At 41.1% G+C, this 15,585-nt stretch overlaps 1 protein-coding gene across 3 annotated transcripts in view; it reads left to right on the top strand.

Annotated features, from left to right (window-relative positions):
* Positions 1-1,123: 1,123 nt before the first annotated feature.
* The window catches only part of gsap (gamma-secretase activating protein), a 28,939-nt gene continuing 14,477 nt past the window's right edge, over positions 1,124-15,585 (top strand). The window contains exons 1-23 of one of the 3 annotated variants that reach the window (XR_012959344.1): positions 1,124-1,423; positions 2,433-2,503; positions 3,475-3,531; positions 3,638-3,707; positions 4,035-4,082; positions 4,179-4,267; positions 4,649-4,718; positions 4,917-4,966; positions 5,302-5,427; positions 5,556-5,612; positions 5,727-5,773; positions 5,930-6,015; positions 6,347-6,424; positions 6,507-6,593; positions 6,836-6,928; positions 7,138-7,306; positions 7,786-7,876; positions 9,624-9,693; positions 11,789-11,868; positions 12,089-12,169; positions 12,577-12,699; positions 12,913-12,968; positions 14,683-14,714. Coding sequence is in view for 1 of the 3 variants with exons in the window: in XM_076111839.1 (XP_075967954.1) it covers positions 1,336-1,423; positions 2,433-2,503; positions 3,475-3,531; positions 3,638-3,707; positions 4,035-4,082; positions 4,179-4,267; positions 4,649-4,718; positions 4,917-4,966; positions 5,302-5,427; positions 5,556-5,612; positions 5,727-5,773; positions 5,930-6,015; positions 6,347-6,424; positions 6,507-6,593; positions 6,836-6,928; positions 7,138-7,306; positions 7,786-7,876; positions 9,624-9,693; positions 11,789-11,868; positions 12,089-12,169; positions 12,577-12,699; positions 12,913-12,968; positions 14,683-14,714 (1,819 nt within the window). In the remaining 2 variants the exon portion in view is untranslated. The remainder of the gene's footprint in view (positions 1,424-2,432; positions 2,504-3,474; positions 3,532-3,637; positions 3,708-4,034; positions 4,083-4,178; positions 4,268-4,648; positions 4,719-4,916; positions 4,967-5,301; positions 5,428-5,555; positions 5,613-5,726; positions 5,774-5,929; positions 6,016-6,346; positions 6,425-6,506; positions 6,594-6,835; positions 6,929-7,137; positions 7,307-7,785; positions 7,877-9,623; positions 9,694-11,788; positions 11,869-12,088; positions 12,170-12,576; positions 12,700-12,912; positions 12,969-14,682; positions 14,715-15,585) is intronic. The other 2 variants (XR_012959343.1, XM_076111839.1) reach the window with 2 other exon arrangements.

The following is a 15,585-nucleotide window of genomic DNA, read 5'->3' as shown; positions in this document are numbered from 1 at the left end:
CCAACCCAGTTCAACCAAAGACTGTTAATACTTAAGATGATCCCTCACCCATGAATGCAAGACACCCAAGGGTAAATAAGATATTATTTATTTTTCATATCATCCCATCATAAAGAAACTGTACACTTAAATAAACGAATCAGTCTTCAATATATGACTATTTTCATCGACAAAGGGTATACATTTTGGAATTTTCTTTATTCTCAAGCAACACAGCATTTAGGAGACTTTGTATATTAGAAGAAAAAATGACAGCTATGTATCTACTGGAAATAATGCACCAGTTGTGGGTTTCTTAGTGGATTATTCATATTATTCTATGTAAATGTAACTAACGCAATAATATAATAATATAATTAAAAAATGTAATAGTGACAAGTACAACATATACAATTACAACCGTTCCAAAATAAATTCATTTTGAAACATTATTTATTACAACTTTCAAATTGTGTGCCACCAGATGGGATCGTGTGGGGAAACTGAAGAACATAAAATCAGCTAAGTAGCTAATAAAATAAGTAAACACCTTTTGCTTTGGCACCTTTGGATATGAATGACTTCTCCCAAAAACAGATTAAAAAAACAATATTCAGTTTGTTTAGAGCACGGTGAGAAAGTAGAGCAGAAGGGGGCAGTGTTGGTCATCAAATACTGTACAATACCAGAAAGTACATTATAAACCTCCCTTGGGGTATCTTTTTTATGTGTCATATCTATATCATAGTGTCGAGGTAAAAATACACTGAAATTGGCTTTTTTTTCTACATATATTTCTACTGTATGCATAAAATCTATATTTGTGGCACTAACGAGCTTTTCACCAAAAACCACAAAACATACACACACTTTCCATACTTTTATTGTAAAGCTCAAACTGTCAGGCTTCCAGTGAATTACATATATCAACAGCTAGTCCCCCGTCTGTCAGATGCCAACCACTGTGCACACCCAACGTGAAGTGCCTGGCTGAGTCCCGCACCCATTTAGCGGGACGGTGACAGATTCCATCCCGCTGGACCGACCCTTTCCTCGGCCTGCGGGCAGCGACTCTCCCGACCGTCTGCTCCCTGAGAAGGGAGGAGCTAACTGCGGGACAACGTGACATTTCCGCATGTCAATTAAAAAAAAACACAAGAGGAAGAAGTGGATATGTGCTGCAGTGCTTTCAGTTGTACAAGTGCCCAAAGTTTAACATGTAGTTTCGGTCACATGATGCCAAGCCTGAACAGACACCGTGCAAGGTGCCACCTCTTCTCAAGGAAAACTCACTCCGGAGTGTTTTTTAAAGCTTTTTGAGCTGGAAGCAAAAGGAGAAGACAGAAGGTGTAAACAATGCTGAAATTTAAGCCAACATTTGAGCTGCAGAGAGATGTGGTGTCTGACATCTTCAGGAAGGAGGCGTCGGTGTGCAGGGTGAAAGGTGAGGCGTTCAGGTGTCCACGGTCAGATATCTGCCTTTTCCGTGTCAAACTGTTTTCTAAATATTGTGATAGTTTGTATCGCTTTGACCAATAGGTAGCTAACAATGCTAACAAGAAGTGTCTTGGTTTAAGTCCGACCTGCCACTGTTATTACAGAGTCTACAGCGACTCTGACTGTGTTATACATTTGTGTCAATTGTGCGAAATTGCATCACAAATATCTCGGTGAAAATCTATCTACTGTCCCATAGTTTAAGTTTCCAAAGTAGAAAAAAAAAATCAGAATCACTAAGTAGTTAAATGTTATTACGTATGTACCAGTAGATGGCGCTATTTACTTTTCACATTTCCCTTCTAAATACTTTGTAAAGAAAGCAAGTCAATTAAGGAGATATTACGTCATGATGGAGAACAATTCCAAATTGAAAGATTAACTCCAGGAAAAAGTTGTAAAAAATATAATGCATTTCACGAATATCCTGAAATATCTGAAGTTGCATGATTCCAGCACCTACCATCCTATATTTAATTGGAGAAAGTTTAATATGAATTTAATGGAATACAGATCATTTCATTTCCAGTGTGTACAATCTCAGTACCAGTTACTGGTTAACATGAATAATACCACACTTTTACTAAGCAATCACACGTTTACTGTGACATTATAAGAAATAATAGCTCTACATGTATGACACTTTTACCCCAAACTTCCTACCGAGTACACAGACACACCATAACACACGTGTTGAAAGTGATGCGTGTGACAGTGGTGCGTATGCAGCATCACATTATCATAACATTAAGCGGCACATATAGAGATTCCTGCTATGTCGTTCATCTACACATCTGGGCACTTTACGTGTGTAATAATAAGTTATTATACAGTGGAAACACACCAAATAATTATTTAACATAAGACTTAGTACGTTCACCATGAGCAGTACCAGGGATCCTAAAATACGACATGATGAGATGTACAAGTTCATAATAATGATGCTGTGTCTGCAGAATACTCTGCAGCAGTGGACACTTGTATCCTAAACATTGAGAGAGATGGGGGCATCCTTTACTCATGGAAGGTAAGTCCAAAGTGTTGGCACTGCATTTCAAGTATTTCCTGTATTGAATGTATTTGTTAAGTCAGAGTAATTATTATTTGAATCTACTGCACTTTCCAGTTTAGTTGTGTGACAACCTGCATTGGTCTCACTTCTTTTTACTGTCGCTGTCATGTCGCGTGCATTGTCTTGTCTTTTGTTGCACTTAAGCCATGGATTACTATCCAATGTTTCACGCAAATATACTGTTTATTTGTTTGTTTGTCTCTGTGCAGTGTAACATCTGAGTAGCTCCGTGTACGTTAAGTATAACACTATATGCATAGTGTTTGCCTGACTAGTCTGTATCTGCTCTCCCGGTCCTTTTATTGAAGTCATAGCGAGTGAAATATTCAAATCCCAAATGCCATTTTCTCCACCATTCATCATCAAATGGACACGACCAAATGAAAAAAAAAAAAACTCTATTCTTTTATGTAGATTTCTCTGTAATTCTGCTTGACATTTTTCGGAAACCTTGGGATCCTTGCTTGAATTTAAAATATAGTTCTGTGTGCTGAACCGTGTTTCTCTGCACAACATCCATTTTTAATGACAGATCCACCAAAAAGTCAGTGGGTTTAGTAGGTTAAAAAGACAGTGTGCAGCCTGCAAAGAGGAAATAATCTCTTTTTTTGTGTGTGTGCAAGGTTCACAACTTCATGCATGTGCGGCTGTGCCTTGGGTTTCAGAATAGACTCCTTCCTTTGTTTTTTAAAAATCTTCTGAACCCCCCAAAACGTGGTGAATCGCTGGTTTGAAGTGAAGCAGGACTGTTTAGGATAATTAGCAAGGTTAGGGAAGGTAATGAAGAGGTCAAGCATGACGTGCCACACACATCAATGTGGTGGAAGACACCAGAGGGACAGTAGGTTGACCCCGGTCGAGACAGATTAGGATTTTCCATCTCCGAGTTTGATCGATTTAATGACCTAACTACTCTCCTCTGATAGGGAGCAACAGGGACCACCAGGATTGGGAAATATGACTCCAACACTAAACAGAACAAGGTACAGTGTGTGTGTCCCACATCGCCTTCACTTTAGTGCTGCAGATTTTGCTTTTGTGCACGTGTGCACGCCTGTTCCCATGTGGCTGTGTATTCTCTCCCAACAGCTCCTGTACACATTTGACAAGCAGGTGTGTGTCAGCAGCTGTTCCCTGAACAGTGAGGAGACGCTGTTAGGTGAGCCTCTGTAGTGCACAGTTAATGAATTACCTGCAAATAAATCTGTCCTCTTGACCCCCAAATTAGGGAATTAAGTGAGCGACCTGAATTCTGGTCTAATTATCACTTTCTTTAGAGCAGTTCAGTATCCTTACAACATTATGATTATGCAAAGTGGGGACCCAAAAGAACGAGGCGAGGGACACAGTTTGGTGCACATTATTGACTGTAATGGAGCCAAATCATACTTAAAGAAGTGCTGATTTAGTGTAGTCTCTGGGAAATACATTTAAATTAAGTCACAAGACACCTTGACTGTGCTTTTTTTTTCTTCTCTCCTCTCAGCTGTCAGCTTGGCACAAAACACCAGAGGAGAGGAGCGCCTCAAACCAAGTAACACCTCTTTCTCTCCGTTTCAGTCACAGACCATGACATCGACCCCCTCATGTTGCCTTTTTAATCTTTCTTCTCACAATCCTTCTGCCTTAGTATCCAAGTGTCTAACTCTCCTGATTGAAATCCATCCGATCAACAACACTAAAGTCCTGAAGGCAGTAGACTGCAGGGTCAAAGTGCAGGTAGAGTTTGTGTGTGTGTTTTTACGGCAGCCACGAGCTGATGTTGCAGTTTCGGTGCTTTTGCGCTAACAGTGTATGAGTGTTTATTTTGCAAGCTTGCTGAAAGTGCTCTGACCTGTGGTTTCCGTTCTCTCTCTTACTCACTTTATCACATTTTCTCTCTTTTCCTCAGCTATATCTTTTTTTTTTGTAAATATTATTTATGTATATTGATCAACTCCTGCCTGTTGGTTGCTCGTCATATTGCCAAACCACAAATGTAATTATATGCCAAGAATGTTTAAGGGCTGCATTAAAATATGAAAATCAGCAAATAGATTTCTCCATCTGGTAACTGTGAACCACCAGATGCTGACTCATGCTTTCTGTGGCTGTCCCTAGTTCCTCAATTCAGAGACTGACAGGAGATCAGTGCTGGAGAGCCACCTGCTGCTGCTGACTGAGGACGGATGTGAGTCTGCGTGCCCTTATGCTCGTCTGCCAGTGTGGGCTATGTTTCCTTAATCTGTTACGAAACAGATCATCAAATTCAGAGATGTATACATAATCTGGCTTTTTGCATTGGGAGGGGAAAAAAATCAGCATTCCCCGGTGAAAACACGACATTGGATATGGCTGTGTTTATGCATAATCCTTCTGTGCTTTTCAGATGTGGATCTCTATCACGTTCTGCTGACAAAACAGGAGGGGTATAGAGTGGTACGTTGGACTCTACATTCACCACATACATTCTCTTTCTTTTCTTTTTTATCGTGGATAGTTCCCACAGTTTAACTATAAATTGCATAGAGGGTTTTTTTCTGGTTAGTGGGCTTTGTGCAGGTTTCTAGAGGTATAAATCCTGCACATATCTGGTAATTGATCAGGAAAAAGGTTGGAACGTATTTACATAAGCCAGTGCAAAGAGTATACATGGTTCTGACCTAATTCCCGGAACATAAAATTACACTGTGTGTTGTGCCCTCCTGGGGAGCTTTGCATTAAGAATGCAGTGAGTCTACAAAGCTGAATATCAATGCGTTTGTGTGAACCAGGTGATGGCGAATCCCGAGCGTTTGTCCAGAACGACAGAGAGAATAGTTGAGGACTTCTGCTGGGCCCAGTGGGACGGACACGCACAAAGAGTCTACTATGTCACCCATGATTTGACTCACACACAGGCATGTACAACTGTACTTGTGAGGACAATGCATTGAATTCATCCATAAAAAGACTGTTATATATATATAGCACACAACTAATTTACTTTAGACAATAACACGAGATCTGTATCATGTGTGTTTCACAGGACAAGTTCCTGATGCGATGTGTTCAGTTTCACCCCAACCATAACTGTGAAACTGTGGTAAGTCATCTCCATGTCTTTTGATTTTATGAATTACTTCTCTTGTGCACATGTTTTTACCATATGTTACCATTATAACATACAATTGTCTTGCTTTATATTACTCTACCACAGTTGGAACTCCCATTAGAGTTGCCTGCTAATATCTTCCACACAGTCAAGTAAGGCAACAACTACAAGTACAGTTTAAATATAGGAATATCTTTTCTCTTTTCCTAATTTATGAGGTTAAAAGACCCCAAATATTCTGATTTAGTTTACTGTGTGTGTGTGTGTGTGTGTGTGTGTGTGGGTGTGTGGGTGTGTGTGTCCGACAGGTTTGTAAATTTGGGTTTTGACCATTATCACGTGGAGAAACCAGAGCAGGAGCCCGTTAGGATGAAAGTGTTGACAAACAGATTAGGTAACACATCCACACACACACACACACACACACACACACACACACACATCCTTGCATGAATTATGTATTTATTGATCAAATTGTTGATTGAATCTTTGATTACTGTATCAATCCCTCATCCCTATTCCTGTCCTCTTACTGATCGATACGCCTTTAAAAATCTATTAATATTAGGTATTAATATGTGAAATATTTTTCCATCCAAATGTATCACAACTGATTGAATTTCTCATTGATTATCTTGAATAATTGCCACAGATGTGCATGATCCATTCTTGATGTCACGTACCGTGTGATCCATAACTACTCTGTCCCTGTGGTTTCATTTCAGGAAGCATGTGTGTGTGCTACAGCCAACCTCTTAAAGACAAACAGGAACTGATCTACACTGTGGTTTTAGTCCACAAAGGTGTGTATGCTATCTAATGCTCTCCTGGCAAAGAATCTATAGTACCTATTTTTTTTTATTGCATTTTTCTCGCCTCCTGCAGACTGCAGCAAGACGTTCAGAGTATCTCTGGGCGGCGACCAGTCGCCACAGAAAGCCACACAGCTCCATCCGCTCTTCATCCCGATAGGTCATTGCACACACACAGAGATGTCAAACAGTCACACACACACCTCAGAATCGTTGTAAATTCAACTCAAGTGTGTGACCGTTTAAGGTTGACTGCCAAACATTCATTCCTTACCCTTTTGCATTCAAACCAAACAAATACAAATGAGCGCATGTATCCTCATGCGAGCTAATAAAAGGTCTGTCGTGCATACTGCATACCGATACAAAATAGTAGTGATTCTGTGTTATTTCTGTATGTAGGTTACCACATCCTGGTGTATCTGCAGGGCTATTTCCTCCATTGTATCAACACCAGGCAGCAGGAGATGCTCTGTCACTCCCTTTTCCTCTCAGGTAAAACAAATCCTGTCTGCTCCACAGCCATCACTTGGCTCACTTTGTTTACCTCCTGACTCAGCTGCAGTACATGCTTCTATTTTGTCCTGAAATGTTTGTTTTAAAAAAAACAACAACATAGAACCTGTACAAACACAGAACTGGAATTGCTATTTGATCATAGAAATAGTCTTATTCTCTCGTCTGTCCCTCTCAACAACCTCAAGGTCGTGACGTGGACTTGGGCCTGAAGGGTCAGTCAGCTAACGTCACGGTGTTGCATGCAGAGGAAGAGTCCAGCGGTAGTCTGCTGGACCTGGCCAGCGGGAGGATCTACACTGCTGAGCTAAGCCCTGCCTTCCTGCTGCAGATACTGCGGTCAGACACTCCCTCTAGGTGAGCATGATTCAGAACATTTTGTGGAAATGAAGGATTTATGTATACTGGGGTTGTTATTTATATACATAGAGGCCTCCTCTATGTATATATATATTTTGAGAGAAGAGGGGAATATAGTTAGGCAGGAGGCAGACAGGTGGAAAGGGGACATTATTTTTTGAGGTTATTTTTGTGAACACACACCTGCAGAGTCTTTCTGGAAGAGAACAGCTTGAGCTTGAACCGTGGCCAGCAGATTGGATTCAATCCATCCTGCCCAACAACAATGCATCAGTGACCCCTTGCTTGAGTTTTTTTTTCTTGCTTGTTTCTGTCCTATTCATTCATTTATTCACTCTACTTTGAAACAGCACATACATCACAGTGCGGCACCTGACTGTTGGCTGTCTGCCTGTGTCGCCGGCCTTCGTGCCTCTGTGTTAGTATTCGCTTATGTTGTATGAAAGTAAATTTGCCGTATGTCACCTCGGTCCAAGGTGTCCCAGCAGTAAGGCTGACCCCCAGCGCCTGGCCGCCCTCCACTGCCTGCTGGTTTACATGGGAAATGACCCAAACCTGGAGCTGAAGGTACAATGAAGGCAGGACAAATGTACTGACGTTTAAAGTAAATTTACTGAGTTTCTGTGTCAAAGTCAGCATCAGGTAAACCTTAGCTCAATAATATCTCCTTGTTAAAGGGAAAGACTAAATGCAGATGTGAGAGAAGGATAAAAAGAGGCAGAAAATGGAAATCTGATAGAGTCATCTCACCTTTAATAAAACCTACATGGTTATGTCACTGTAAGGGGCTTTCCCTCAAGGAAAATGAACAGCTAAGTAAACAGATAAAGGTGGAGATGGCAGCTCTTGTGCGCTTCTGTGTGAATTCAGTGCGTGTCAATCTTGAGTTGAAGGTGAGGAGATGGAGGGAAGGCAGAATGCTGTGATAACACATGAGCGGAGAGAAGACAAGTGGACAGAGATCACACAGAGTCCAACAGAGACAGAAAGGGGCAGATATTCTGTGTTTGGGCGCTGACCATGACTCAGAATTTATTAGTACACCTAAATTAAGATGTTCCAGCTGCTCTGATAGATTGTAATACATTCTTTCTTTCGAGGTTATGTGAGTCACCAGCTTCATTAGTGCGGCTAGCACTGAGGAATCGGACACCACACATACCTTTTGTATTCTTGGCGGACTCTGTTAATGGGGACAGCAAGCACAAACAGTGGTGGCTTTAATATAGGTGATTGCTTGTTAATACTTTTTGTTTGTTTGTAACTTTAAGAGACTGCTGTGCAAATTCAGTTCTTCTACTCCTACCTTTCTTTTTCTTCCCCTTCACCCAATTGTGATACAGTATTGCTTTTTCTGGACTCACACTGACTTTAGAAACGAGATATTTTCAGCAGAGAAATGGGCGACATAAAATGAGTTTTCACTCTAATGCACTGTGGCTGCGAGATATTCAGGGATTCTTTGAGGACATCATTCATTTTTCATGTTTTTTTTTCTATTCTTTTGGGGCACTTTCGCCTTTATTTGACAGATGAAAGTGTAGAAATGGGGAAGAGAGAGAGAGAGGGGTGAGACATATATTAAATGGCATGCGCTGTAACCACTGGGCTAGCAAGGCGCTCCATTTTCATGTTTTCTAATGTAAAAATCAGAATACCCATCATCCCAAAAAGTAACTACAACTGTATTATAACCAAACAAGATACCCACTGTTTAAACAAGAGTCTACAGCTGCTAGCCATTTACATCATCATGCTCACAATGACAATTCTAACATGGTGATGTTGGGCAAGTATGTTTACCATATTCACCCTCTTAGTTTTGTGTAACCTGCTTTGGACAGAGCAAGACACGCTGTCTCCCCAAGCTTCCAGTCTTTATGCTAAGCTAAGCTAATCGGCTGCTTGCTGCTTCATATATATTAACAAGAGTGGTATCATCTCATCTAACATTTCAACAAGAAAGTATAGAAAGCTTATCGCAAGCCAATCAGAGCACACTGGGCTTTTTCAGGAGGAGGGGCTTAAAGAGACAGGTGCTAAAACAGAGCTTTGTAGACAGAAGCTGACTACTAAGTATGTTCCGACAGACAGTATGAGAAAAATATTGCGTTTTTCAAACATTAAAGTATGTAAACATGTTCTAGTTGAAACCCAAAATACAAGTACGAACCTTAAAAGGAGCAGGATATGTCTCCTTTAAAGGATAGAAAATAAACTAAGGATATTGAAAGATGACCATGTTGTACAGCTGTCATGTTGCGCTCCCAACACACTGACACCTGTCTCCTCTGTGTTTCTATCCTGCCTCTAGATCATCGAATGGCTGTGTGACAACATGAACGCCTTCGAATCCTTTGATCAGATCCAAGAGTTCATTCTAGGTCAGTGGCAGCTGAAGCGTGGGGACGCAAGTCTCCCGAGTTTCCCTTCTTCCTTTCGGAGTCTAGCTGCTCTCTTGCCTTTTTATGTCTCCTTCTGCCTGTGGTTACTAGACTGCTTACATCCTGTCTACACAAAACTGACTTCTTTCATCAACTCTGTTTGCCTCTTAAAACTCTTTTCTCAAACTTTTGCCCGGCATCCAACGCTGGTCTGATGAGTCTGAATTAGAGAGAGACTTGTAGCTTGTACAGAACAGTGTGAAAAAAATATGGCTAAGTCCAAGTAGACACACAGCAACACATTTGAATGTCCCACAATGTCTGTCTGGAAAAAAAAATAGAACAGAACACCCTATTCATTTAGTAGTTACGGACACACTCATCACCGAGAGAGTAGATGATCACATTAGATGTTGGGGCACCTTGCCGCATACATTTGCATAGTATTGCTGGAGCTACTTTGACTTGCTCTAAGATACAGAGTTCATATTAATACAGGTGTTGCTGCACAGCATACGAAGACCATTAAGTTGACCTCATAAATACAAGATGAGTAACCTGTGCTCACTAATATATCATAGTGATTGTGGTGGGACCCGAAAACAGGCCAACTGATGCAAGGGAGGGCAGAGCCTTGTTTGTGGGCCTTCTTCCCCAGTCCCTGAATAATATAATCAGTTTTAACAATATAGAAATAGACAGAAGTATGCCTACTGAATCCTGAAGAAGTCAGGACACAAGTCCACACTTCATCATTTTAGCCCTGTATGATATTATTATGATATTCCTATAATATCTCAGTCGGGGCTTAGAACACATGTGGCAGAGTTAAGGGCCTTGCAGTGAGCTTAGAATACTGTACCAGTTAAAGCACCACATTCAAGCATGTCATTTCTAGTATCACTTGATGATTTTGCTCCGTTGTTCTTTTATCTCTTGGCGTACCCAACATGATCTTATCATTCATATCATATGAAAAGAAATATGTTCAAAATACATAGCTTCTCAACAGTGAATTTGGTATTTTCTCATATGAAATCAGTGTAATATTATATGATAGCGACTGTGCGCCCCAGCGCTGGATCACCACATTCAGCCCGGTGTTACTGGCTTCACGATGGAGTTTAGAAACAAAAGGTCACGCAAGGCAGTAATCCGCACGATAATCCACCAAACGACGACAACATCAATATCACTTGAGCACAAAGGAGAGCTCACGCCACGGATCTGAATTCATCAATAAACAAGATTTTACTCTGTCAACAAAGCTACCATCCTCACTGTCAACAATTCAGTGTGAACAACATCAGCAGTATTGCCGGCTTATCCCCTGCGCTAAAATTAGGAGAGCGGTTTTGCAGCCATAAATCCACCACAATAACTGTGGTTTCTGTGTTACTGTCACACACAAAGATATCTTTTTTTTTTAAACTTGGCTCTGTGTGTTTGTCAAAGATGCCTGGTTCAACAAAAAGGTAGAAAAGCGCAAACACGTTCTCTGAACCGTAGCACAGTATCCCTGCCGTGTACAGTGTTCTGCAATTTATGTAACCTACTCATGTGTGTCGAACTAGATTCACTACAAAATTAAGCATATTCGAAAACAAAGGTCAGAGGGCCTCTTCAAAGGGGTACCAGACAGACAACGCTGCAGGAACACCACAATGCCACCGGAATAGAACGGTGCAACAGAACGGCACACGCAGAGCTCACTGCACGATATCAGATCTAATAGCATGCAGTGGGAGTTCTAATAAAACCCGCCATTGGGCGGGACCTTGGTTACAGGGCCTTGTTTGCCTTGTAGTTATTCTAAGATAATCTTTTCGCTATCAATAATCCAAAGCTTCTTGGCCTTTTGGCTAAGTATAGAACTGCTTCCCAGCAGCCCACTGCTCTTAAATAGTTAGGGTGGATTAAATGCAGAGATCAAATTTAATGCATACCTGTATGTGTATAACTATTGAAATAAAGTTTAGGATAAGAATTCTGCATAACTGTGATACATTAAATAAAAGTCTGACTGTACTCTCTCGCTCTCTCTCTCTCTCTCTCTCTCTCTCTCTCTCTCACTCTCTCACACACACGCACACAGCCTCTTTGCACAGAATAAGCTATGAGAAGTCCCTCAGCCTGGACAAAGTCCTGCCTTACTCCTCTGTACTCGACAAGAAGGTACCACACATACACACACAAACACACACACACACACTAACACAATTCAGCATGCATAAAGACATAAAAAAATAAACCATATATGTGGATATGAATGCCAAATCAGGACACACTTGCAGTTCTATTTCTTCTTTTTTGCCTTGAGTAGTACACACACACACACACACACACACACACACACACACACACACATGCTTAAGTCTGTCTTTGTGTGTTCTAGGAGATACTAGCGTGTCTGTTGGAGGTCCCTGGTGTGTTGTGCACCACTGAGCTGCATATTGAACCTGTGTTCAAAGGCAAGGTAACAACATACATTTTTAAACACATGTATTATATTAAAACTGCTCTTAAAGTTATTATGAAGCTTTGAGAGTCTGACTGTCGACTCTGTTTCCAGAACCAGTTAATAGAACTTGCCCTGCAGGTTGGTGATTAAATGGAGACAATTGTGTGCTTGTTACATCGCATGTTACGCATACGCTGGGTGCACGTATGATGCAATGTTGGGAAATGACTGCAGCTGACTTCATTCAGACTTTCAAAAATACATTTATATGTAAAACAGTGTGATTTTATTATATCGTGTCTACTTGCGTGCAATTTTTCCTCAATTGCTTTGCAGCAATGACCTTGCTGTGTCACTGACGGTGTTGTTTGTGTGTGTGTGTGTGTGTGTATGTGTGTGTGTGTGTGTGTGTGTGTCTGCAGGCCAGAAGTCTCCAGGGTTTCTGGTTAGAGCTGCAGTGGAACACAGAGAGGACAAAATATCTGGATGCTGTTCCCAACCCCAGATACAGAACCTCACACATACAAGCTGACTGGGAGAAACTGGTGAGTGTGTGTCTGTGTGCGTGCGTCAATAAAAACCTCTCATGCATACTAATGAACACAAAGTGAAACAGATTGACGGTGATTGTTTCAACATGCTTGTTGTTGTGACGGATCAGAGAACGTGCGTGCGTTTCTCTCTGCATACCTGTGGGGTCTTTGCTAAACAACGAGAGCATGTTGTCAGCCCTCCCATGATGGTGTTGCTTGTTTCAGAAGTCCGAGAGGAGACCATCCAGCCACAGGAATAACATGGAGGAGAACACTAAGAAGTAGGTCTGCCGTCCACCGGAGCTTCGTTAAGAAAAGCACATCACTCCAGACGCAGAGAGGAACGCATGACCGCCCCCCCTGCACGGTGTTTTGCTTCACTGTTTTCTCAAAATTGGGTTTGAAAAAAGTATTCAATTTGTGCACTTTAAAAACCAACAGTTGCTATGAAACTGCTCCACGGACTCTCCCAGGAGAGGTATAGAAAAACACACTGAGCTGTATCCATCCATTTATTATGGTCAGTTAACCCCATAATAAGATTGAAACCAACAATGCGTTACTCCGCTTCTCAATACATTCGGACTTCATCTGTGGCACTCGGCACACTGGTTCCTACTGAAGATTTAAATCTTTTAAACATGGGTTTCATTTCAAACAGATGGGCACTGTAGTTTTTAGCTAATCTTACTCATACAGGAGGAGATTTGTTGCGGACCATTTTACAGCTGTGGATTAATACACAATTGGTGCTCTAAAGAGTAGTTATAGCAGCAGGGCGGTGTAGGTGGGATTTATTTAAAATAAACTACAGTGGCCATGTTCCTCATAATGAAGGAACATGCCCCTCAGGGTTTGTTTTTGTAGTTTTTTTTTGACAACAGTGAAGCTCTACGGCACAGAGGAGTAAGAAACATCAAGCTATGTCTACACAGACAATACGTGTTAGTAGAATCAATTCATTATTGGTTTTGGGCTTTTCATGGGATTTTTTTTTTTTTCAATAACAAAAATACTGAATATCAACAGCATTACCCTTTAACTATGCTTAAATTATGAAGTGGTGTCCCAGCTCAGTGAAGTTCGGAAGCATAATCAATCAGTTGAAGAATAAAACACAATAAAGATGTGAAATAAGTTTAAAAGCACTTTTGGCTCTTTACATTAGTAAAACTCCCTAACTTCCCAAAAAAAGAATGATTAGATTATTTGATGCATCCTGTCTGGACCCAAAATATGATGAATTCTCCAATTTTAATGCCCCTTTGGCAGCCTTAATAGATGTGCTTTTCCTCGTAAGGCAGAGTGAATTTAAATGTGCAGGAGTTCAGTTTCCATAACCCGAGTCAGTGTAAAACCACTGACTACAGAGAAGAAAAATGTCTGTTCTCTGTCTGCTCACAATGTAAATGTCCCAGCGTAATTACGTGGGCTCTTACTTCTGCTGCGGATGCTTTGCTCTCTTTGAAATAGACTGTCTTTTACCACTTTCACTTCTGATTGTAATTCTCTGCACAAACTCCTAAAACTAACCCAGTGCTCTGTCGTATTATTCACAGGAATGACCTGTGTAAACCCTGTTTACTGGTTACTCTTTGACTGTGATCCATCCCCTTTCATTTGAAATACCTTAGAAATGAGAGTGCAACTGGAGCCCCCCCAACCGTTTATGATCAAGTGACTTGATGATGTATGTACCTGTATGCACCACTGATGTAATACCTGCCTTCAACTAGATATAACTCTGTCCAGTTTGTAAATTAGGGATCAAACCAAAATCCTTTTTGGTTCATAATTAGCTTTTCTTCCTCCAGGCCAAACTCCAGCACCTGCAGACATACTTTGTGCTTTTATAGTTTTGATATATTTTTTCGCTGCAGACTGCAGCAGTGAAGCATGATAGGTCCTCGGCTTACAGCGAGAAAAGTAAGACTCTTATTATAATGCTAGCTTGAGGGATTGTTTTCACACAAAGCTTCTCTTCTTATTTTCTAGAGTTCTATCAATGGTGGACACCTGGTGTCTTGGTAAGACGGCATGAACACACACATGCACTCACAAACATAAATCTATAGATGCAACACGCACACAGGCACACAGACACACACACACACACACAATGCAGGGAGTGTGAATGTCGTAAATAACAACAAAACCTTGGCATATAATGGAGCTCAAAACTGTGTGCGAGTGTGTTTGGGTTTGTGTGTTCTTCTGAGGTCGCATTCTTCATGCCCCCTGGAGAATTCAACTAAACAGAACCACCACACTAATTTATCTTGGAGGTTGAGAGGAAGAAAGGGAGTAGTGGGAGAGGTGAGAGGGTGAAAGGGAATTTTAAAAGAGGAGAATTGAAGAATGCTACGACTATATAACGGTGGGGATTTAGTTACCTCCTTCACCTCTCTCCCTTCTTCTCTTTCTGTCTGTCTCTTGTCTCTCATGACTCCAGTGCAGATGTTTTGTGTCAACCACAACACGGGACCTTCCCTCACCTCAGTTAATTCACGCGGATGATCTCATACACCCAGAGCCTCCCACAGATTCACTTGTAAAACACACTCTCTTCATCACTTTTGCACAGATGATAGCACTCATGCAAGAAGCTGCCACACTGATTCCCAACAGTTTATCAATCTGCTTCCATGCTGAGGCCTTTTTGATCATTCAGATTTTCTCATTCTGCTGTTAACAATTACTACAAAGTCCTGGCTCACCGGAAAGTCCTATAGACACGTTACGTTATATTTACATCACAAATAAAGTGAGTGCAAAGTCTGCGGAATGAAACATTGTAAATATAGTGCGTACAAGTCTGGGGATCACCAAAGTTATTGCTATTCATCTCGGGGGGAACATAATCGTCTGTTCCAGATTTCATGGCAACCCATCCAATTG

This window comes from Anarhichas minor, unplaced genomic scaffold (assembly GCF_050575085.1).
Source record: "Anarhichas minor isolate MPS153535 unplaced genomic scaffold, ASM5057508v1 ptg000045l, whole genome shotgun sequence".
Lineage (NCBI taxonomy): Eukaryota > Metazoa > Chordata > Actinopteri > Perciformes > Anarhichadidae > Anarhichas > Anarhichas minor.
The sequence above is the reverse complement of the archived record's forward strand: the minus strand, read 5'-3'. Positions and strand labels throughout refer to the sequence as shown.